The 24,797-nt window shown below is 35.2% G+C and overlaps 2 protein-coding genes across 3 annotated transcripts in view; both read left to right on the top strand.

Moving 5' to 3' along the window:
• Positions 1-710: 710 nt before the first annotated feature.
• On the top strand, positions 711-13,480 carry LOC114249883 (uncharacterized). Its single transcript, XM_028183574.2, has 8 exons — positions 711-889; positions 3,813-3,976; positions 6,825-6,914; positions 8,373-8,570; positions 10,508-10,777; positions 11,419-11,761; positions 12,098-12,354; positions 12,655-13,480. Exons 2-8 carry the CDS (start codon positions 3,827-3,829, stop codon positions 12,985-12,987), a joined length of 1,641 nt encoding a protein of 546 aa, XP_028039375.2. The 5' UTR covers positions 711-889; positions 3,813-3,826; the 3' UTR covers positions 12,988-13,480.
• Positions 13,481-16,630: 3,150 nt separating this feature from the next.
• Positions 16,631-24,797, top strand: part of mew (multiple edematous wings) — a 96,957-nt gene continuing 88,790 nt past the window's right edge. For both annotated transcript variants that reach the window (XM_028183580.2, XM_028183582.2), the window contains exon 1: positions 16,631-17,035. In XM_028183580.2, coding sequence (XP_028039381.2) covers positions 16,818-17,035 — 218 coding nt within the window. In that variant the 5' untranslated portion in view covers positions 16,631-16,817. The remainder of the gene's footprint in view (positions 17,036-24,797) is intronic.

Raw genomic sequence — 24,797 nt, forward strand, 5'->3', positions numbered from 1 at the left:
GTTTTGTTAATGTCATGAGCATCGGTGACCATTCACCATCAGATAGATACACTAGTTTGTCTATTAAGGCAATAGTAAAGATCGAAATAGGCAAGAAGATGGTGCCAACGAGAGCTGTCCCTCAAAATGTGCTACAATTAGTAATCAAGAAAATAATTATGGGGATATTTAATTATGAAATAAGGAACTTTGGAAGGATAATGGGAAAGTAATATCTGCAGCTGATACCGCAGTCACAAGTCCGCCAGTATCTTCAAATTAATGGTAGGACTAAACTTAAGCTACTAGTTTCCTTACTCTATAACCTTTAAGCAAGTTCTGCAACAGTGAAATAATAAAAGTGCTTTAGTGTTGTAGTAAATTTCATTTTCATTTCTGGCTTTTCACGATCGTGCTTAAAAATTGTAAGAGGTTGAAGGGGATTCTTTTTTTAGGTTCATCCTAGTCATGGAGGTGTATCTGGTGCACGCCCTCATCACAGCCATATGTGCACTTTGATTCTGAAATGGGGCCAGTGACGTCGACCTCGACGTATTCCGTCCGTGTATCGATAGCGCATGCGTAACCGTCTGTCGATGTGTGAGTAACCGTCTAGCGGACCACGCGGCGACCGCGTGCTAGTCTACCTATCTCGCTTCGACCTCATATCGTCATCCTCTTCCTCAGAGAACGATTGCGACTGGGGAGCGTCTGACTGAAGTTTTAAATACCTTCATCGAGCGAGTCCACCCTCAGTGGTATTCAAGCTGCGCTTCTGTACGGTTCACTAGCCTTGCGACTTGCGACGAGTTCACTTACTCTGTGATTTTATTGTATTGTAGATTCGTGGAGTCCACTGTTCGGAAGATCCGTACAAACCGGAGCCGTTTTAAAATTTTATCATACCAAGGTGAGTTAGCGGTATAATAAACATACATCGACTCTTGCATTAGATTATAATTTCTTTGGTAACTGTGGAAGTAAGTTCTAGAATATTCTATTTCTATGTGAAGTAACGGTATAGTGGGGACAGTGGGGGCACGCAGCAGCAAATGGCCGACTCCTACCTGCATTTCCGAGCGCTTTCTCTCTCGACTCGTGGCGTTTCGGCTTATCTAAATCAACCTAAACAAATTACTTTCTATTCTGGTCTGATTTTTTGTTTGCAAGCGCACGAAAACATCAACAAAGTAAAGAGCCGTCTTATTGACAGAGTAAATCGAAACTTTCGCAACATTTTATAGCAGCTGTTTTAATCAAGGTTTTTATCCGACTGCTACAGTAAAAACCAGTAAAATTTGAACAAGATTTAAATTTGCTTGCGTATTAGGTATATGACTTTATAATTTTATAGAACTTCTGTTAAATATAACACGCGGAAGAAAAGAACAGTCTCATAACGAGTTTTTTTTTTTAATTTATCCTCGTCTACCTACCTGCTATAATTTACCTTCGATGTCCCTTTACCTGTATAACGTTACATTGGAATTGTGGACAATGCTATTTATTCTCGGAAATCATTACCTTTTGTAATGATCTATTCTATAGCTTTCATTATATTGTAGTATATACAAGGAAACTCCTTTCATTGAATGGAATTTTCCACAGTCTACTCTGTATTTAATTCGTCACTGATTGTCCTCCAAACTCATAAACTTTTCAGTTGTGCAAATAGTCGTATCTCATATGTGACGTCACGAATTTGAGAGACGTTTATTTTGTACGCAAGTATTTATGTCTTACATACAAATCTTATACCTTTAAACGAGAAATTCTTGTATATTAATATATATATAATCTGAATCTCGGAAACGGCTCCAACTATTTTCATCAAATTTAGTACACAGGGGATTTCGGGGGCGATAAATCGATCTAGCTACGATTTATTTTCAGAAAATGTTGTTTTATTCGTGTTTTCAATAATCAACTCTTCCCGACATCTATTGGCGAATAATAATACTATTTTTCTTAATTGAGGGCAACTAACCGCTTTAATGACACAACAAGATGGCGTTTTTTTCAGGAAAAAAAAAACGAGCAAAGCTCGGTCATCATCTACCTAGTATTTTTTTAAGTAGGCATGTTTCCGATTTTTAATTACTTACGCCAAAAACGTGTTTTTCTATTTCATTTAAACGAGTACCTAGTAAATGCTATTATTATTCTAATTTATCTTCAAGGATTTTTGGCTGAATTAACACGAAATATTCAAAGATGTTCTTTTTGCCGATTTTATATTTATGTATGTCGGCCCTCGATGTTGTTGTTAAGAGCGTCATGTAGAAAACAATGAACGCTACAAGAGTTTAATTTTTCTGTAATAATGTATTCATCGCATTAAAAACGAATAATAATGATGTTTCATACGCATAAAGTCAATTGTGTCGACACAGCCAAGTTGCTGCAAGTGCATGTTCCGATGTCGACTCGAACACGAACGTTACAAAAGAATTGGTTATGACATATCGTGTGATGATATTCAGTAATTTTAAAATTCAATGAACTTATTAATAGGCCCTATGTTAGTTTCCATAGCTCTTTAGTTATTCGTTATTTAACGCAATAAGTCTTCTAAAGTGCCTAGTTTCTGATCTTTGTAATAATTCAGTTCTATCTCCTTAAAGTGCATAGGTATAGTAGATTTTATTAATTATTGTTAAATAATAACAAGAAACTTGCAATGGGAACTCCCCTTAGATAGATTACGCTTTTTTTTATGAAGAAAATAGTTTTCTCTTCTTACTTTTTCTCTCACTTTTTCTCTTCTATCTTTCAATCAATTTTTCTTTATTAGTAGGTACTGACGGGACATAGTGTTTAAATATATTAAAGTTTTTCTCCAACCTTATCAGAAAAAATTACAGCAAAATAAGACGAAATAATACATCAAATGAAGGAAATCTAAAGATATCAGTGAATATGCTCCAATATGGTCGATTATAGATAGACCTTAAGTTTTGTCATCATCATCACCCGGATATCAAATATTTTTACACAGAGATATCAATCTTAACCAGAAATATATTCATATACATTTATGATTCAACGATTTTATGTGTAATCAAACATTGGCTTTGAATCGAAGAAGCTTCATATTCAGAATTAACGAGATAGATAATTTCTTGTATTGCTCTTTTGTTAATAATTTACGAATCGATTTGTCGTATTTATTTTAACAAATAAACCCGACATTGCCCGCTTTATGGAATCAACCATGATAAAAATATTCTATTTGTTAATCGAGGTTAAAATTTATTTATTTGTGTGTGAAATACCATTCAAATCGGTTAAGTCATTTTTGGGTGATTGAGAACAAACATCCAAACTTTCACATTCACAAAATAAATACTATCAAAAATGAGTTCCCAGAAGCTTAAATTAAACAACTTTAACATCGGTTGCAAGTTTAGTATTGTAAATTCTAATTGAGTTTTAGAATTTACATTTTAAATTCTAGATAAATTTTATTGCCAAACAGTATGTGTTATCGGTTATTTCAGTCTCGTTTTTAATTTAATTTAAATTATTCCTTATTGAATTACTTTTTAAACTGGTATTCTAAATATTGAGGAACAAACTCCGCTGTTTTCATTATATTTCAGGATTCTTAGCAATTTTAAATAGAAGATTTTCGTAGTTCAATCCAGCTTTGATTTTCATAAAAAAATAATGAATTTTAGACATGCTAACGTTTCAAAAAACCTCTATGACTAACATTGTGAGTAAATTGGACCATAGAAGCTTGTTTTAATGAAATCATTTTAATTAATAAATATCATATCATTATGTTCACTTGTATAATTATTAATTAGTTCTTCTGTAATTGTCCTTAGCTTTCTAAGGGAAGATGCTCGCTAACTCAGCCATGGAAATGCAACGCGAAGAGACTCCTTTGGCCCTCCAACGCCTTTGGAACCTTACCCGTGCCCGACTCGCGGGGACATCCACTGCCATCGATGTGGAACCAGCATTCGTTGAAAACTTTCCTCCAGCACAGGTAAGATTTACGAAAATCTCAGACCATATACCGTACAGACATACCAGTGTGTTTTTAAAGAACTTTTATCTACAGAATCACGTTACGAAGAAATGATAGATCCATATTATTCCATGTGAACGTTAAATTGAACCTATTAATAACGTAATAACGCTAAGCAAAAAAAAAAAAAAAACCTAAAAAAGCAAAGAAAAACGTACATTTATGTAGGTATATTCAATTCATAACTACATTGTATTATACCTCACCCGGTCTTCTATTTTTGTAATCCTCGCCCACGTTGCTTTGGCGTATTAATACGTCGCAAATATGCTACACACCCCCGGGCTTCAATATAAATGACGTTTGGAGAGATAGGATTTCGCGTCGATTTATGTAGAAAGCTTTAATGTTCATGAAATGTTTCCTTGCCGCTTTCGCACGTTTGATTTAGAAGAAAATAAGATATTGCAGGTTGTGGGGCTGTGCAAAAGTAATGTAACGATTCTGTAAGCTTCTCGTTAAGGCTTGAAGGTTAAAACTGGTGTACTCTTATCAAGCCATGTTACTGTGCCAGTATTCAAATTCCGCAGACGGCTATTAATTAATCTTTCTGAGGAAAACGTACCTACATTATTACGAATGATTTTCACGTTCAAGGAATAAAATCGATTAAAAATTATAATTAATTATATTGGGATTAACCACTTAAGAGCAAGTGGGTCGTAAGCTCGTTGAGAAATCTATGCAATAAAAAACATAAAAAAATACATGCGCCTGTCTGTTATACAATACCGGATGTTAATTTTGCGTTTCTGTATCTCAATTTTAATTTTAGTCATAAAATTATAGGAACTGTTTCTTATTCGAAATGGCTTTACGAGTGACCTTATCTTGGTTTCCTGATGTGGTTATTGACATTTGTTAAAAAATTTTAAATTTTGTAGGTTTTTTTTTTTAAATGTATCGTTACTTAATCATATTAAAATATATATTTTTATTTTGAAATAATGTGCTTTAATAAATTGGATTTGGGTTCAATGTAACGTCAGCTGTAGAACAGCATATATAAATACCTTAAGGTCGATTATCTTATGAACTTGAAACGTAGCTAATAATAATAAACTAGATATCATTGGTAATCCGGCATATATCGAATAGCATATTTTTTGGAAGCCCAGTTTCATTCTAAACAGCTATTTATAATTCTCCACAGAAGATATTTTTCATCTGAACAATTATAATATTTAAAAAATACCATTGGCATAATGGAAGTTACAAATATTGATATTTGTAATAGTCTATAATAACATAATACATAATATATAACATCTACCATTGATCTTTATCAAAATTGATGTTGATTAATTGAATAGATTCTCAATACGATTTTAATTGCAATTCTAAAGCAGCAGATGCCATCTAGTAGGATAGTAAGGTAGATACCATGTAGCTACTATAGCCGTTAGATGGCGTTGATTGAAGGTACAACTATTTACTGTGGTATCCATGCTTTTTTGCAGGTCACTGTACATGATTAATCCGCTTAATTTATGAATTTGTTACATTTAAATGCAAATAAATATAATAGAATTATAAATAAACAAACATACCATATTAATTTTGTTGTTGAACAGCGAAATCAAATTTACATTTTATTTACAATATGACATAATTGGTACTTGTATTATATAAAGGATTACGGTATTGTTCAGACTGGTTTTAAACTTTGTAATCAATATTAAAGTATAAAGTAAATCCAAGGTTCTACACCATGATGTTTACCTTTAACGACTGACCTTTTTACTTGTGTATTCCGTTGTATGGCCTCCAAATATAAATAGCAACGTAAAAACTGCTCAGGCAAAAAGTATCCTTGAGTCGTTGATCATTCAATGTACTGGAAAAGTTAGATTTATTTGCATTACATGCATCGATGAGTTTCCATTTCATCTGGTGTTAAATGGTTACAGGAGCCCATAGACATCACAAAGTAGAGTAGAGTAGAATATGCTTTATTGTGTACCGATATAAAATGGAAACATTTACAAAAAATTTAATACGAAAGTAAAATGGGCAGTGTTTCTAGCTGAGCTCATGGTCGCCCACCTGTCCTTTTGAAACTGGAAAGCCCTCCGGGGCACTTACACACACATACTTCTTTCCTAAAAAAAAACAATGGGCCGTGTACAATACAAGTAGATTAAACATGAGATTATTTTGTAAACTTCAGACAGAAACTGACAAGTGCTTTGCGGTATAAATAACTACGATTCTATATACCAATAACAAGGATGTCATTCATTCGAGACAATACTTCGTATATCAGAACAATTTGGAAAGGATAATATAATATAATTGAAGATACGATGTGGCCACGACAGACAATTTAATGAAATAATGTAGCTAGCACTAGCTAGTAGCACTGGTCGGGGCGTTTACTTGTATACACTAAATAAACTCGAACAGTTTAGCTTAGCGTAAGATCTTCTAAAATTAATAAATAATAAGTGAATAGAGAGCTATCTGTGAATGTTACAGCGTGTCAAGGATTATTCACTGTGACACACATCTCTTATCATTGCAATAAATTTTCTTCTGAACTGAGTCAAGGTAATATTGAGATTGCATTTTCAGTTCATGTCGATGAGATCCTTTTTTATCTTTAAAATCTGAGCTTCTTAAGGAGATACGAGTAGAGTGTTAGGAAATGCTTGATTAAATCATTTAATGATGCGATAAAACGGTAAACACTTTTGTGTGTGCGTTTCTGCTCATAAGAATAATGACGTATCCTAGACTCCCATTTTATATCTTTATACTCTTTTGTTTTTGAATTCATAAATATATTATAATTCTTTGTACACAGGAATTCGAAGTTGCTCCTAAAGCGCTTGTGTCAGCAACGAGTGACTATGAAAGCGACGGAGAAGAGGCCTTCCCTGAACTGGAGGTCCCTGTAAGTATACTAATATAATAATATATACTAATATAATAATATATGACTTTTGAAAGCCCGATGTAAGCGAATGGTTTAATGCCTATTTCTGCCGTGAAGCATTTCGGTTTGAAGGGTGGGGCAGCCGTTGTAACTATACTGAGATCTTAGAACATATATCTCAAGGTGGGTGGCGCATTTACGTTATAGATGTCGATGGGCTCCAGTAACTACTTAACACCAGGTGGGCTGTGAGCTCATCCACACATGTAAGCAATAAAAAATAAATAAATAAATTACTTAATACCCAATTAGTGGGTAAACATAGCAGAAATGCAGCCCAATAAATATACGTCAGTCTTTAAAAAGTAATTATTTATGTAGTACTTTTGGCAAACCTTTAAAATATGTTTGTTTGAAATGAATTTCTAAGCCTGCTTATACTGAAAATAAATGTGTCACACCCTCGACGTTGCTAATTATGATAACGACGATACACGTCATAAGACTGTCCCCCAGAGTCTAGACAACAAATAATACGTAGTCATAACCGATATGATAACTGATAAGTCTTTGAAGTACGAAATGTATGTACGTGTATACTATTACATTTTGTTGTCTTCAAATGATTACGCATTTCATACGCTTCAGTAATTGATAGATTTGAGGTCAATAACGTGGTACGTTTTATGGATTCGGGTAATTGTATTGCCGCGACATAAACGTTTTCAGTAGAACTCTAGCTAGCCTCTCGCGAGGATTTAACGCGCCTTTAAAATCGGGAACAGATCCCGAATTCTGTTCACGCGACTTTGTGAGCCGCGAACGACGAAAATAGATCGAATAAATTTTTTTTATAAATAGCTTGTTGTAAATCTTGTTGACGGACTTTGTACTCCACAGACGCGCAACTAACAAATCAACGCGCTCTGACAGCGTTTTGCGCAGCCGGTTTTGTTGATCGACAAAAATATATTCTCGAGCACCATGTGTTCAATAATGAAAAGAAATTTCGTTATTTTTTATCAAACTGTAAAGTAACAGAATATAATTCTCGCAAAACTTAAGATTTACATTCATTGATACTTCGTTTATCGTTCACATACGAAGTTAATATATTAATAATAATAATGAGAATGTTGTTATTAAACTAGCGTAATACTGCATCACAGTTTTTTTTTTGGCAAAACATACAACATCACATGGATCAATGAACATCTGCCAATTTTACATCACACAAAGATTTCGATTGATACTTCCATTATTCTTTCGCGTTCCTGCTTTTGATGCAGTCTCATTTTACTCATTCAAATTGACCATAAAAGAAAAATGTTGGAAGTGAAACCGACTTACGACCAAATTGATCAGCAAAAACTCGAAAATATCTTAGGAATTTTCGAGGATGATTCGGTGCGTGTAATTAATGAGCTCCCTGAAACAGATGTACCTATTAATAAAATCCGGGAATATTCATTGTAGGAGCCAATTGAGGTTAGCAAAAACTTCTGGACCGTTAGTGATCGGAAAAAAGAAGTATTACTGGACGCAGGTGCTCTGGGAGATGTGCCCGCCGTTTACAAAGTGCCTCAGCCAGCGCTCCATCAGATGCCGGTTATTGGGGTGTACATCGACCCCCGTGTCCGAACCGGCTTCAGATACAAAGTTAGACCAATGCAGGTGAGACGAGTAATTGAATTTTATTCTTTCAACGGTCGCAATTATGTATCATAACTTTTCACTTATGAGGAAATGTCTGGTTTTGTTTAAAAGGTTCGAAGAAGTGTTGATGATTGCACTGTACTGTACACGCAATCTTCCACATTTCAATTGTTTTTTTTACATATATAGGTACATATTTTTTTAATTATAGTTCCTGACAATTCCTCATCAATTAAGTGTAATGTGAGCTTAATCACCGATAAGTGTATGATGTAAAATGCTTGCGCATCATTTCTAAGGCTTCACGGTAAAAACGGGAAAACCTCGAAGATCCAATACGCATTTTAAAAAAACTGGCAAAATGATTAAAACCTGGACTGCAAAAGAAACGACCGCGCTTAAATGGACGATGTGCTTACTATATTGGTTGTATTGGGATTTTAAGACGATAGCTTTTAACAAAATCGTGGTCATCAAAATCACCTCGCATTACCATGTACAGAGTGTTTTTTTTTATTATATATGTCATTGAATAATTTAAAACGGATCGGAAAAAAGATCGGTTGTGGTTAGTTCAGAACGTTTTTGCAAGGTTAAAATCCTTTTCAGAATCAAGAGGATGGTGAGTGATTTCTTGTCTTACAAAAATGTTGGTGGACGTAACGAATAATTCTGGTAATTACATGAACTACACATTTTATTGTCAATCATTGCCATTTACAAGTTTTTGTTGTGATAAAAAAAAAAAAGAATTATCGTGACGTTCCATTTTGTAATCACAACCGATATTAATGAATTTTAAAAATTATTTTTAATGAAACGGATGTAGTTGTTTTCGAAATAAATTGGTAATGCACGCGTTGTTTTGATGAGGCTGTCATAATTTTGTTAGGTATATTATAGGTATTTTTAATTTATGTCCAGCAATATTGTTTTCCTACTTTAATGATAAAAAACCAATTGTCAGAATTGTTATTCTATAATATCGTATTTAACATCTAATTGTTCAAAATCATTGGATTTAAAACATAGTAAAGTATTTAAAGAGAGATTTAACAAAACATAAAATGTAATGACATCCTCACGCGATGCTGTTAAAAGCTACTGTTGAATCTTAAAACTATGAGATAGTTTACCGCAGTTTCAATTTAAATTCGGTATTTCATCGTCAGCTGGTCGATTTCAGTGGTCCAGAACGATTCGGTTGCATTAGTTAGTCCGGTGTTAGCTCAGTAGGTAGCGGTGTCCGTTGCTGACATTTCCAGAATGAAAATATCATCAACGTTCAACACTGTTGACTTGCTGTTTAGTCGCCTGGTTCTGTGCTAGCCGTTGTAGGCGATGGTATGTGGATCGTCCAGTTTTTCAGACCTTCGCCCAGAGCGGCGTTCATACAAAATCAAGAAACCACGCGGTGACCCGACAGGTCGAAAGTGACACAGTGGATGCCAGCATATTGTGTCCATAATAGGTAAACCATAGTATCATTCATAAGGCCATTTATGCCATTTATCATGTTTGATTTTTCTTGAAACTCATTGGGGCTATGATTATTTTTACTATCATTGTGCTTGTTGAGCATGAAATCAGGGAAATACGATCTTTCGATTCAGTCACAACCTGTTCACATACTAATTTCTTATCAACAGCGCACGCTCAAAACCTATTAAAAAGGGATATTCAGAATTAAATCTCAAAAAAATAATCATAGTGATACGTTATTCTGTTAAAAATTAAATACCAATTGTATAATATTTAAACGAAAATGTCATATAAAATAGATATATTATGGTTGTTATTAAAATTTCAAAATATTATCTTAATTGTTAGAAAAATTGACATTGAAACGTCCATCTTCCAAAATATTATGTTCTTCATTTGAATAGTTAAATAAATATATCAAGAAAATTAGAGTTCAGTAGGAACTGTTCATTTTATTAGAACCAATATTTCAGGCTTTGGATGCGCCCCCACTGTCAGTGAAGCCAAGATACTTGTTCGGAGGTAAAGCCTTGACTCTGCAGTCGATAGGACGTGGATTTGCTCGCAGACTTACATTTGAACCCCACAACTCGACGCTCAATGAAAACACCAATTACTTCTGGACCGACTCAAGACCAGAAGGATTCGTATTTGAGATAGAGGCGGTTTCGGTTGGTGATAAATTCACGATTTACGATGCCAATCATGAGCCGCAAGGCATTTTGGAAGTAGTGGAGCAACAGGTAAATAATTAAACTTAAATCATTTACCTTTTTTTTTTTTTTTTTTTTTTTTAATTAAAATGGGTGGACGAGCTCACAGCCCACCTGATGTTAAGTGGTTACTGGAGCCCATAGACATCCACAACGTAAATGCGCCACCCACCTTGAGATACAAGTTCTAAGGTCTCAAGTATAGTAACGACGGCTGCCCCACCCTTCAAACCGAAACGCATTACTGCTTCACGGCAGAAATAGGCAGGGTGGTGGTACCCACCCGCGCGGACTCACAAGAGGTCCTACCACCAGTAATTACGCAAATTATAATTTTGCGGGTTTCCTTTTTATTACACGATGTTATTCCTTCACCGTGGAAGTCAATCGTGAACATTTGTTGAGTACGTATTTCATTTGAAAAATTGGTACCCGCCTGCGGGATTCGAACACCGGTGCATCGCTCAACACGAATGCACCGGACGTCTTATCCGTTAGGCCACGACGACTACTAAATCTAACCTTAAATCATCTACCTTTTACCATTTACCATTTATCATTTACCTTTTATCATTTACCATTTATCATTTACCATTTACCTTTTATTTTAAAACACTATTTTATTAATTGACTCGTCGTTTTTGTGTTTTAACGTTTTTCATTTTCCTTAGAAAAATCAAGTCGAGTTTGACCAGAAGATCTACGAAGACGGTTCGATTGAAAAGAAAGTTAAAATTAATACACTATGTAAAGTCGAGTGGTATGAAAACGACGGCGCTATTAAATTGATGCCCGTCACTGGTGTTGGGATTCTGAAGAAGGGTCGTGGTGATGCAGCTGTCGTCCGTGTTGTGAATGTAGCTATTGGGATCAAACAACTCCGAAAGGGTTACGAACTAAAGCCCGGCATCCAGTCGTCTTCAAGACGAGTTACCGTAAATGGCGCTGATATTAAAGACATTCCTTGTCAGTATTGCGTCGTAGGGCTCGAAAAATACGAACTTCCAGTTATCGGTACGTAATTCCGCGTTTTTTCTTTTCATTTCTTCCCATAAATCACCTTATTTTGTTTTGGTATTATGTGGTTATCAAACCTAGCCACATAACGTGAATACCACTAAACACCCTGATACATTAAATTGAAGTTTCGTTTGTATTCTTTGACGGCTGTTCCATCCTTCAAACCGTCATCAGTGAATGGTTTGAAATTACAGCTATTGATATTATGCGCTAACAACAATATAAAGCTGATGTTCGTTCTCCAGTAAATCTCTTATAACAGCCGTAGGAAGAGACAGGTTGGTGGTATACCATCGCATAGTCAATTCATTATTTTATTCTTCTTTACAGGCACATATGTCGATCCTCGTATCATTCCTGGCTTCCACTATCGCGTAAGGCCAGCGGGTAGCCGAAGACATCTTTTCGAAGGACGTAGCTTACTGTTGCAGTCCATTGGAATGGGATACGGCAAGCGCATCACTTTTAAGCCTGACTCGCTTAACACGCCTGAAAACTATTTCTGGTCCGACTCGCATCCTGAAGGTGTAGGCATGGAACCACGCGCCATTCATCCAGGAATGAAATTCAGTATTACAGGAAATGGGGTGGGTGGAATACCTGATTACTTATTCATATTTATTTACAGACTGACGCCGCTTTTTGGCCCCCGTCCAATTTAAATGCAAGAATAATTCTAACTCGTATGATTTTTGTTTGGATTGTTTACTCCGCAATTTATTTATGTCTATGGCAAACAGCACAGTAGCTTTTGGCAGAAGCATAGATCATATGCGTACGATTTATTTCTCTGGCCGTCTGCCAATAATAGTTTGTCGGCTTACCTTGAGAGGTAACAGTGTTGCAATTTCAAATAAACCAATTAAAATTTGTTCTGTTAATTTCAGGGTCTTTTGGGTGAAGCCAGTGTTTTCCGAGCTGACCTACCTCAAGTCGAGGAAAAGACTGAGTATGTAGACGTTCCAGGGACCCGTGGGAAGGCGGTAGAAAAATACATTCACGTGGACGTTACTTGCCACGTGAAATTGGCTACAACTGGCGGCGGATCTGTGGACTCCGAAGTTCATCTGATGAAAGTATCTGGCGTAGCACTTGTACGCAAGGACCCAGGTCAGGCCGCTGCCAGGCTAATGAAAGTTTTCAACGTGGGATTGGACTCGCAATTGAACTTGTTGTTCGCCCACTCTCAGACTGAGCTCACTTTCCACCCAGAACCTTAAATCGCCTTCAGTACTCGAATGGTGAAGCAGTACCTGTGATAGCGCTCGCTTCGCAATAGTTACTGTGTCACTTAAAAACCCACCCGGCGCGACAAAGGCTCCGTCAAATGCCAATCGATCGGTCATGAGTTTGCAACCGAGTTACGGTCATTATCAATCAGACTGATGCTGTGGGCTGATCGGTTGCACAACTCTTCATAAACGTAACCGTAAACGTGAGATGACGAGCTTTTGGCATCTGAGCTCTGTTTGTACCATCAAGATTAAATGACTACTGTTTAAATTTTTTTCTTATATAATTTGATTTTATTTTTTAATTAAGTTGATAATAACTAAAAGACAGTATAGTTTTGAATCTATTTGGAGAGAGTAGTAAAAAAGACTAAAATTCGTTTTGTTTTATTTTAAACCCTCGCTGTTCCTGAATAGTTCCTCTGCAGTCTCGAATACTTAATGTATTTTATTCTTTTTTTAATAAATTACTTCTCAAACATATTTTTCTTTTATTTTAATATCTCTTTATTTATTGTTGCTACTAATTTCGGCGCTAGGCCGAATTTACACAATTTTAAATTGTAGTTTAAATTAAGTGCTCCATTTCATTTATTTAGAAAATTGTGAAGGCTAAAAGCACAGAGAAGATATATTAAAAATAATTGTGTAATCGAGATATTTTTTTCTTTCTGTGGCTGACGTGACCTTACGACCCAGACATCGCCATTGCTAAATCAATTCAGTAGTTGAAAGCAAATTAGCTTGACAATTCTGATGAGCCAGAACGCCACCCGAAGCAGGCTGGGAGTAAGGTGATCCGTCTTACTTAATGCGGAGAATGAAGAGCGCTCTCTTCTCCACGACGCTTAGCAAGGAAGACTGATTAATTGTATCCTCAGAGGCCTTTGCCGGGTCTTGAGATAGTTAAAATAATATTTTCATTTATTATTTATTATTTATTTCATCAAAGAGCTAACTTTTACGTTATCGAGAACGTTAAAAAACTCACACAAAGCATACTGTTCAATCCATGTTAGATGTCGTTACGCGAGGCACACTGTAGAGGAGAGAACATGCTAGAGTCAAGAGCCACAAAATGTCTTATAAATTACATTTATGCATTAAGGATGGATAGGGTGAATTTTGATTTGGTTCACGGATGGGGTGAAAGTGAAAGGAAAATTACATGACCATCTTAAACTTTTTCGCATACAGCACTAATCCGGAAAATATACGCAACTTAAGAGAAAGTGAACCAGTCCGTCTATATGCTCAGGGATTCCTTTCAAATCTAGATCCATTTAAGTCCATTGAAGTCGTCGCGGCCTAAAGGATAAGACGTCCGGTGCATTCATATCGAGCAAACGGTGTTCGAATCCCGGAGGCGGGTACCATTTTTTCTAATGAAATACGTACTTAACAAATGTGCACGATTGACTTCCACGGTGAAGGAATTACATCGTGTTATAAAAATCAAACCCGCTAAATTATAATTTGCGTAATTACTGGTGGTAGGATCTCTTGTGAGCCCGCACGGGTAGGTACCACCACCCTGCCTATTCCTGCCGTGAAGCAGTAATGCGTTTCGGTTTGAAGGGTGGGGCAGCCGTTGTAACTATACTGAGACCTTAGAACTTATCTCAAGGTGGGTGGCGTATTTACACCAGGTGGGCTGTGAGCTCGTTCACTCATCTAAGGAAAAAATAAATCTGTATATTACTTTATTAATGGTCCGAGTTAGGTACCTATTGGTTTAAATTTTTTATGTCTGAGCAGTCATGATATGTATGTAGATAGTTTTTTTTTCATTTCAGCAATGTGCTTCGAGTGCTACTATCACTTACTATGTTATAGATACCTATGTAGCGATATATTTCATAGAAGAAATCCTTGATTTTGAACGCTCTAATCTTATATATTTAAACGAGCAATTATTGTATATAAATACATTTTATTTATTTATTTTATTGCTTAGATGGGTGGACGAGCTCACAGCCCACCTGGTGTTAAGTGGTTACTGGAGCCCATAGACATCCACAACGTAAATGCGCCACCCACCTTGAGATATAAGTTCTAAGGTCTCAGTATAGTTACAACGGCTGCCCCACCCTTCGAACCGAAACGCATTACTGCTTCACGGCAGAAATAGGCAGGGCGGTGGTATCCACCCGCGCGGACTCACAAGAGGTCCTGCCACCAGTAATTACGCAAATTATAATTTTGCGGGTTTCATTTTTAATTACACGATGTTATTCCTTCACCGTGGAAGTCAATCGTGAACATTTGTTGAGTACGTATTTCATTAGAAAAATTGGTACCCACCTGAGATTCGAATATCGGTGCATCGCTCAACACGAATGCATCGGACGTCTTATCCGACGCCACGACGACTTCTAAACATATTATTCAGATTATATATATTATATATAATCTGAATCTCGGAAACGGCTCCAACGATTTCCATAAAATTTAGTATACAGGGTGTTTTGGGTGTGATAAATCGATCTATCTACGATTTATTTTCAGAAAATGTTGTTTTATTCGTGTTTTCAATAATCAACTTTATCGATAATTTTGATTTTTTTTTTAAATAACCAGTACATATTTTTTTATTATTCTGTCAGTAAGATCGAAAAATATTATTCATATTTAAATATAACTTCCAAAGAACAAAATTTATCAAAAAAAAAAAAATGGCCGAGTAAAGCTCGGTCATTATCTAGCACGATATTTACAAGACAAACTTGCTGATATACAAGTTCCACAAATAACATTTCGGTCATAATTCGGACCTTTGGATTCTTCGGACCTACCGAAAGACGTCAAAAACCGCTTTGTAAAAAAAATATCGTTTCCTATTGATTACGCTATTATAGACATTTGTAGTATATATACCAAGTATACTGTTATAATGTAGAGAGTGCCAATAGTGACCAAAATAGCTGTGATATTTGGACTGGATGAACTGCAGGGATTTTTTTTTCGTAATACGGAACCCTAGTAAATAAAAGTTAAGTAAAAAAAGCATAGAACGGTTGCAAGTGCTTGGAATAAATATGTAGGTTATTATTTCACCCACTGAGTTTCTCGCCGGATCTTCTCAGTGAGTCGTAATTCCGATCCGATGATAGATTAACCGAAGTTTGCTCGCTTGCTCTTCCTCTGGTCAGCTGTATCAATTCTCTCAGATTGAGCACGTGTACTTACCTACCTATTGATGAGTAGCTTGAATAGCCCCTTCCCGATTAAGTAGAGAAAAAACGAATTATTTGGGATGTGAGCTTAGAATTGAATATTTGGACGTTAACAGTGCGGCCATCTTCAGTTATACACAGATACGAAAGAAATTACGAACGTTTTACTTTTTACGTTAGATGGCGCTGTTTGTATTTTTGTTTCAACTTTCTATTATGTTCTTCAATTACTGTATTAATTATCTTCTAACTAAAAGATTAACTGCAATGAGATATATTATTTATCGCTTTAGTTTTTTTTCTCAGAATTCTCTACGCATTTGACATTAAATTGTCCAACTCTACATTCATGCCATGCTCTACTTTTTAACTCTACCTAAAACTAGTTGATCAATCTTCCAACAGATGTCACTAAATTCAACTTTTTGATCCGTCTATGTCATTTTTATGAGTTCAGTTGCCTCTATAGGAGTGCGGCGCGCATGTAATACAAGTTCTGTCCATACGAGCAGATAGCAAAGTGCGGCGGGAACTAAATTTTACTGAATACTCGGCCGGCGTACGGCAACCGTGCTGGGGGTCTGTGTCTTCGCGGTGATAATTTCGAAGCACGCGATGTTCTCAATAGTAACATAACAGTGAATGTGTTATTTAGTTATACGAAAACAACGAACAACGTACACGATGGCAGCGAGATATGCGTCCAGTAGTGTTTTATTTTTGTGTATATTGTACAGTGTCTCCTGTTTCAACTTGGAACCGAGGATCCCCGTGATAAAGTACGGAGAGGCCGGCTCATACTTCGGATTTTCAGTAGCTGAACACATAACTTTCAACCAAGACGGAAGTCAAACTAGTTGGTAAGTGTAACATTAAGTTGTTAATGAATCAAGTCTTTAATAATGAGATGCTATGATGTCATATGTGAAGGTCGTCTTACGCATATTAAAACCAAACCGCTCATTGCAGTTCTACGAAAATTATGAAAGTGCTTTAATCGTGATAACGATTTATCCGTTTTTTATCAATTCCATAGGTACTGTTTATCTGTAATATCTGGGTATACGTGATCGGATAACCTATATATAGCATTATAGATTTTGAAGCGACGTGCAAAGTAGTTGTTGAGTGTTTTTCTTAGTAATCAAATCTGCCTTATCTTTTGTTTACAATGGACTCATCAAATAACCACACGACAATGGTTGCCATTCACAAGGAATGTTTTAAACACTACATACTGGGTACGGTATTGTAGTTGTTATTGACTTTTCAAACGATACTTGAAGGTGTTAAGGCGGGCTCTACCTGCGGCTTACCTCCTGCGGCATTCGGTCCGTAAGGCAGTAGTTTTATTATTATCCTCGAAGCGTTCTGAACGCGAATGTATCAAGTATTACACGGGTTAAGTAAAACAGAACAATTTCAAATTGCTTAAAGAGTCTTAGGATTTTTAAATTACTTGTACATTACTTTATATGATTAAGTAAGAGTTTGATTACAATTATGAATTATCGATTTTTTTATAACTGTAACCGCTTACTAAATGTATATTTATTAAACACAGAAACCGTTTTCTAATTAATGGTGAAAACGGCATTGAAATCTAATTAGTTATCTTAGAATCTATAAACATAGAGATACGTAATTTCTGAAACTATTCAACTCTATATTGAGATTGATTACCTATTGCATAATAATAACCCGAACATTATCCCGAGCTAGCGCCAGCAAGTGACCTAAAAGTCACTAGAGCAACGCACTCTATCGACTCTGCCTTACTGGGAGTTGTAAATCTCATTAAACTTTGTAGAGTCAAGATAGGGAAATTTCAAAAGTTAAATGTCAATGACCAGTATGAATTCTGCTGTAAACTCGATAAACATCAATAAAAAATATAACAATTGTCAAAAAAGCTAGTTTCAACAAATTTCTCTTTGAAAAATCATATCGATTCGTTGCTGCATAACAAACAAAAATTTATTCTAGAGTGAAGACTACTTGAACAGTATTCAATTCTCGTATCTACTTGAACTATTCTCTCCAGCTCCTTGTTTTCTGTTAACCGAATTTGATGAGTCATAGTTTTTGTTTTATTTATAATTTATTAATCAGCTTTTCTGCTAAAAAGCGGATGATTCAATTCGACTTGAAACGGAATTAAATTTATGCTAAAACTAAAGTATAACAAGCGATGTTTCGTTATATGAGTAGATTTAGGAAGGCTCTATTTTGTTTTCCATATAATTATTATTTTCAGCATTGCCATGTAGAATTCTGGTATTTACTGGTGGTAAGACCTCTTGAGAGTCCGCACGGGTAGGTACCACCACCCTGCCTATTTCTGCCGTGAAGCAGTAATGCGTTTCGGTTTGAAGGGTGGGGCAGCCGTTGTAACTATACTTGAGACCTTAGAACTAATACCTCAATGTGGGTGGCGCATTTACGTTGTAGATGTCTATGGGCTCCAGTAATCACTTAACACCAGGTGGGTTGTGAGATCGTCCACCTATCTAAGCAATAAAAAAAAATACAATTTTTAAATTTCCTTCATAATGAAAAAAAAAAAAATTAGGACATTTTATTCTATCTATACTTTGCAGCATATAAAAGACGTTACGACATTTGTAGAAAAAAGTTTAATAGTGTTTGTTTTGCTGGCCCCACTCCAATATCCCCAAGTGGGTGGGCGACATATCCTCGACCCAATCTTTATTTATATCTAGACTAAGATAGCCTAGCTGGATTAACGATCACTCCTTTAAAATTTAACGTTTAAATCTGTAAAACGTTTCGTAATTACTAATTAACTTTTGACCGTAATTTTAACCAGCACTTTTGTAAGAGAAAGTTTGGTTTATTTCTATCATGTACTTACAATCGCAATTATTTATATACGAACGTAAACAACTATTTGTAGGTTAATTACGTAAAGTAGAAAATCAGAACCGTTATATTTTACGATAGTATACTTACGATGAAGTTTTCTACCAATGGTTATTAAATTTAATATTCTGGAAATTTTGATATATTTTACAATTTACGCCCCATATGATGAAGGTGTGACACCGTTTTTTTTCCTTGCCTATGTTGATAGCTTTGAGAGGCTATTTCAGCTTCTCGTTGACGTGTAGGTGAGCTCTCAGGGCTCAAACCGGGATTGTTGCTAACACTGGCCCTAGCAAGAGCAGTGCTTCGCAGAATCTACCATCGGATCGAAAACGCGACCCACTGAGAAGATCTGGCGAGAAACTCATTGGGCTAAGTGACACCGTAGTCATTTATTTATAAGCTTAGACAGGCTCCTCAGATTACCTTGCTAACTGCATTTTTCCCTACTCATTATGACGCGATGTGATATCACCGAATCTTGTCTTATTTTTAGTTATTTCATTTAGTTCAACGATGAATAAAAATACTGTTGAACAATACTTGAAATACTTGTTTAAGATATTTAGATCTAAGTGCATGCCAAGTTTCGGACTTGCCGTTAGCACTGCAGTCTAGATTCAAAACCGTGATTTAAGCCAAGACATTTATTAGTGCTTCAGTTAACCTATACATAATATAATCTCAGCATGCACGTATGTACATCTAAATCAGAATTTATTACTTTATCATGTAACTATTAATACCAGGTAATCATTATATTGAACGTTTTTTTACATGATTGAAATAAATTATTCAAGGTTTTATTTAGTATTCTAAAGATTTAGTAGTCTAAAAACTAAATGGCTTGGGCATATCAGCGCCCATGGGTAAATAAATGCATTTGGCGTACTTGTAAAATATATATATATAGTGATGCGAATTTGATCGAATTGGTATCATTTGGTAGGTACCAAATTTCTCTAAATACCACGTACCTCATCATGTAAAAAGCGATGGGGGAATAGCAAAAAATTATAAATAAAAAACTTAATAAACGACAGCTATCTCTTAAATGTCACATAGCTCTAGGGTGCGACAGAGATAATGCTCTACGAAACCGAAATTAGCCGCTTGTCTCTTCCCAAAGCTCGATGAAAAATATTTATTGTGGGTTACTGTAATTACCTACTTATTTTAGGACGTATCGTATTTGTTGGTAGCATAATTTTGACTATATCTGTTAAAATAAAAACTCTGACCTTTTGTGTCAAGATATTCGTATTCAAGTTTTGATGGCTAAGTAGACCCGCAATGACTCAGTACCAAAAAACAAATTAACATTTTAAATCTTCATTTAATTTCATTTTCAACATATTTTTATATATTATTTCTACTTACATGATTAACCAATTGCTTGCAGTAAGTTATGCCTCAGTAAAGCAAATATTGGATCGAAAAAACTTAAAAACTATAAAATAATTTTAATATTCACTCTCAGTAACCAAATCATAGAAGTATTCAGTCGCTTCAAGCTACAACGTAATTTCCACTGCATAGTCAGACGTAATTTTATCCACAGATAGAAATACTGGTCGTAAGATTATGTGCGAGTAATTTTATCTTAATCAATATGTTTACCCTGACGATTGAGAATAAATTAACTGGAAGCGAGACATTAACTTTATATTTAGCGTACAACACGATAACTATCGAATGAACGCGCAAGTATGTGTACGGTAAATCATTCATTGCATGTTAAGGAAAATTCGGAGAATTTTTTTAAACTTATAACTGAATCTCAAGGATAGTATTATATAATATACTTGGCTAAGCATGAATATTTCCTGGTAGGTTATGTAATAAAGATTTTTTAATAACTATTAACTATTATTAAGTAAACACAATAGAAATAGGCTCAGTGTTGATTTTTTTTCTGAATTTTTAATTCCAAGTCTACACTTACAATACTAATATACTTAAGTACGCATGTATATGAGCAACAGATTGATCTTTTGGCGAAAGAGCTTGTCTTTCAATAAAAGCCTTTAGAAATTTCCACTTGGCTCTATCCTTTTTGACGTGGATCCTTTTATGACCGGCTTCGTATTTAAAATCGTCTTAACGCGCTTCGCTTGACAATTCCTGTTTTTTTTTTCTTTCTTATAACTAATTTAAGTTTTTAATCTTGCTCTATGTTTAGCAGAGTTCAGCAGCACATTGCGAACGTATTTACCGATATTAGAGCGTTTTGGAGGAGGCCTATGTTCAGCAGTGGACGTCTGTGAACTAAAAGAGAGAGAGAGAGAGAGAGAGAGAGAGAGAGAGAGAGAAAGAGAAAATTTATCGTTCGACGGCACGGACTCGTATTACCTTCATACCCTATCCTGTAGACCGAATGGTAAATAGTCGACGTCGCCGAAAACACGTCATTACGGATCCTCCCGATCCATTAACGGTGCTTTTAGGTACCACAAGCACTGGTCACCGTTCTCGTCGAACCCGTCTCTTGCGACGAAGGGCTTGACGAGCGAATTAACCCACAGACACAGCCCACTGAGTTTCTCGCCGGATCTTCTCAGTGGGACGCGTTTCCGATCCGGTAGTAGATTCTGCGAAGCACTGCTCTTGCTAGGGCCAGTGTTAGCAACACTCCAGTTTGAGCCCCGTGACCTCACCTACATGTTAGGGAGAAGCTGAAATAGCCTCTAAAGGCTACCAGCCAGCCAAGGCCATCATATGTAGGAAAAAAAAGTATTACCATCCTCTCTGTTTCGGCTGTGAATCAAATTATGCGGTGCAGTTGCGGTTGATGAGTGGGAGAGCGTTTATCCAACATAATATCCTCAACCTCCTATCTAAGGTAGGCACGGGCATTCATATTCAGTCTTAAAGCTCCAGTGCTATGGATATATAACGACTCTCTCAAAATTCTCTCAAAATTGTACCACGTTCTTATGTTAAACTTATAGTGTAGTGTTTGCTTGGGAAAAATAGAAAACGAATTTTTAATATATGGTGGCTATAAAAGTTACAAGGCACGAACATGTCACTTCATTTATAATTTTAATATGTGCTTGTCGAAATAGAGTTGCATCTCAGTATAATTCATTTTGTGTATATAAGGTTCATAAAACCTTTCATATTATTTTTGGCATTCATTTGAATCATAATCTTGTACCTGCTACTATGTCCTCATTATTGAGGTGTAATTAAAAAATTTTGATTTTTGTAATTGTACTTTTTTTTAAAGTTGTGGCTTTCTTTATTTTTGTATTTAATTGAAGATTTTTATTGCAATTAGTTTCACATCTGAAATGTCGAATAATAATGTTTTCCCCTCCGCACTGTATTTTGTCCAATTAAATCGTTCACACGTCAGACACAGCGGGAAGCGAGTGACAATTCTGTGAAGCGTCAACTTGTGGGAACGATTTCAATGGTTTTCAATTGATAAATGATTTGTTTCAAATTTGCCGTTTGCGGTTATCGACATTGCTTGTAGTGATAAGTTCACCCTGAAAATCTGCCTTTTTTAATACGCCTTTATTAGCTTCAGTATGTATGTTTGTAACGGAATCTTTGAACATGATTTTGACCACCTTCAAAACGTCGGATTAACTCGAAATTTGGTATACTTATTAAGGACCGATGACAATTCAATATTAAAAAAATAATAATAAAAATAAATAAAAATTTAAAAAATTTAAATTCTACTTAAAAATAAAAATAAATAATAGTTTAAAAAAACTAACAAAATACGCTTTTTTTACAATAAAATAATTTTTTCTTACACTATTTTTAATTCAAATTTATTAAAATTTATTTTCTATTCGTTAGTTGGTTTTTCTATAAAAACGTATTTTGTTAGTTTTTTAAACTATTTTTTTTTTAAATCGTATATCAAATCGGGTAATTTTGTACTTAACCTTTTTAATCTTACACACTGAACTAGCTCTCGATATTGGAATTTTGTTTCGTAAACATACTTCGATTATTGCGTCATAAGAGCTATAAAATGATTTCGCAGCGAAATTCTTCAAATAGCACATTCCCGTGAAAAAACAACAGAGACCGCGTGAGCGTAAAAACATTTGCTATGAAAATACGCTGTGACAAATAAAACAGTGACCCAATTACAACACGACGTACAAATTTAATGATTACTCGTTTATTTCTATATGTTATTTATAAAGCGTAGTAAACGGACGGCTGCATACATCCAAAATAAACAACGATCGTAAGATTGATTGCGTGAGAGAATGCTCTGTAAGACGCCGGCACATTCTATTTGATTCTATTGTTATAAATAAGATTCAAATATTTAGGTTCGTTTAATTCATTTTCATTTTAAAGTGGGTGTTTTCTAAAATTGCATCATTTAAAAATAAATTATTTAGACTTTATTAAAACTAGTCGTTCCGCAGTGGTCGAAATTCGAGTATAATTAATTGAAATTATAAGTTTGAACATTATTATGGTTCTATTGTCAAACATCTATAATCTATATAAGACTACACTATAGATAAATAATTTTAAAGACTAGCTGACCCGGCAGACTTCGTAGTGCCTCAATCGATAAATAAAAGATCTAAGCTTTTGTATAAAATAAACTTAAAACAAACAAAAGGGATCCGTCCGACGGGGGACGCATCAAAGAAAAAACCAAATTGTTATTTTTATTTAATTCCGAGCATTCTCATATTTATCAAACCTTTTAAACCTTCTGGACTTCCACAAATAATTCAAGACCAAAATTAGCCAAATCGGTCCAGCCGTTCTCGACTTTTAGCGAGACTAACGAACAGCAATTCATTTATATATATATATAGATAGATAGATAGATAAACAATATTAACCGATTCAATTTGACCACAGACTTTAAATAATAACAAAAGTTGGACAATAAACAAAAATGTGTGTGTGTCAAATACATGGTAGTGTGTGTTATGTTTTTTTTATTGATTTATTGTATTATTACTGCATAATTAAAAAAATATATTAGGTTTTGCACTCCTTCTCTATCTTCTCTATAGTGTGGGAAATTTCATACTGCTCCGTACGCGCAATTTTCGTAAAAAGGGGTACAAAGTTTTTACTTTACTTTGATATTTAGATGAAGTGTTATAAATAAGCGATAAATACTCCCTTATAGAAATTAAATTCCAAACACTCGAACTAAATACTATGATTTCTTAACAACTGTAATTAAGAATTGACAACATACAATCGAATAGAATTCAGTTCTAATTCAAAACAATGTTAAATATTTCCGTTCAGTACTCATGCCAAGATAATTCAGCTAGCAAGCACCACGTTGTACGCAACTAGTCATTACCCAATAGAACAGATCTATTAAATATACCTATACGAAAATTATAGTTGTAGCGAACGTTTTGATTATGATTATAGGATAAGAACTCATAGATTATCAGCTGTGGAAATCAAATCAACTGTGACAGAAGTATTAGTTGGCCGTAAGCTATGCACGACTCATATTTTATTTAATCGAAGCTAGATCAATCGAATAGTACCTATAATAAACATACAATTGCGTACCATCTAATCGTATCGTATGTCGTATCACTCTTGTCAGAGCGGTCGTGGTCGTCATCCAGCATCATTGTTGTGGGCAGATGTTATGCGCCTCACGAGCAATCGCCACTCCTCCCGGTTTGTGGTGAGCCTGGTCCACTCATGCAAACAGCCGCCAACTGCCGACTTGAACCATCTAAAGTAAGCAGAAAATAAAAAAAA

Source organism: Bombyx mandarina, chromosome 08 (assembly GCF_030267445.1).
Source record: "Bombyx mandarina strain Sakado chromosome 08, ASM3026744v2".
NCBI lineage: Eukaryota > Metazoa > Arthropoda > Insecta > Lepidoptera > Bombycidae > Bombyx > Bombyx mandarina.

What these genes read in the sequence shown, in the direction of transcription:
- LOC114249883 (XM_028183574.2), top strand. Translation starts at nt 3,827, where the DNA reads ATGCTCGCTAACTCAGCCATGGAAATGCAACGCGAAGAGACTCCTTTG. An exon ending in AAAACTTTCCTCCAGCACAG is followed by an intron (nt 3,977 to 6,824) that starts GTAAGATTTACG and finishes CTTTGTACACAG; the next exon opens with GAATTCGAAGTTGCTCCTAA. An exon ending in TCAGTATTACAGGAAATGGG is followed by an intron (nt 12,355 to 12,654) that starts GTGGGTGGAATA and finishes TGTTAATTTCAG; the next exon opens with GGTCTTTTGGGTGAAGCCAG.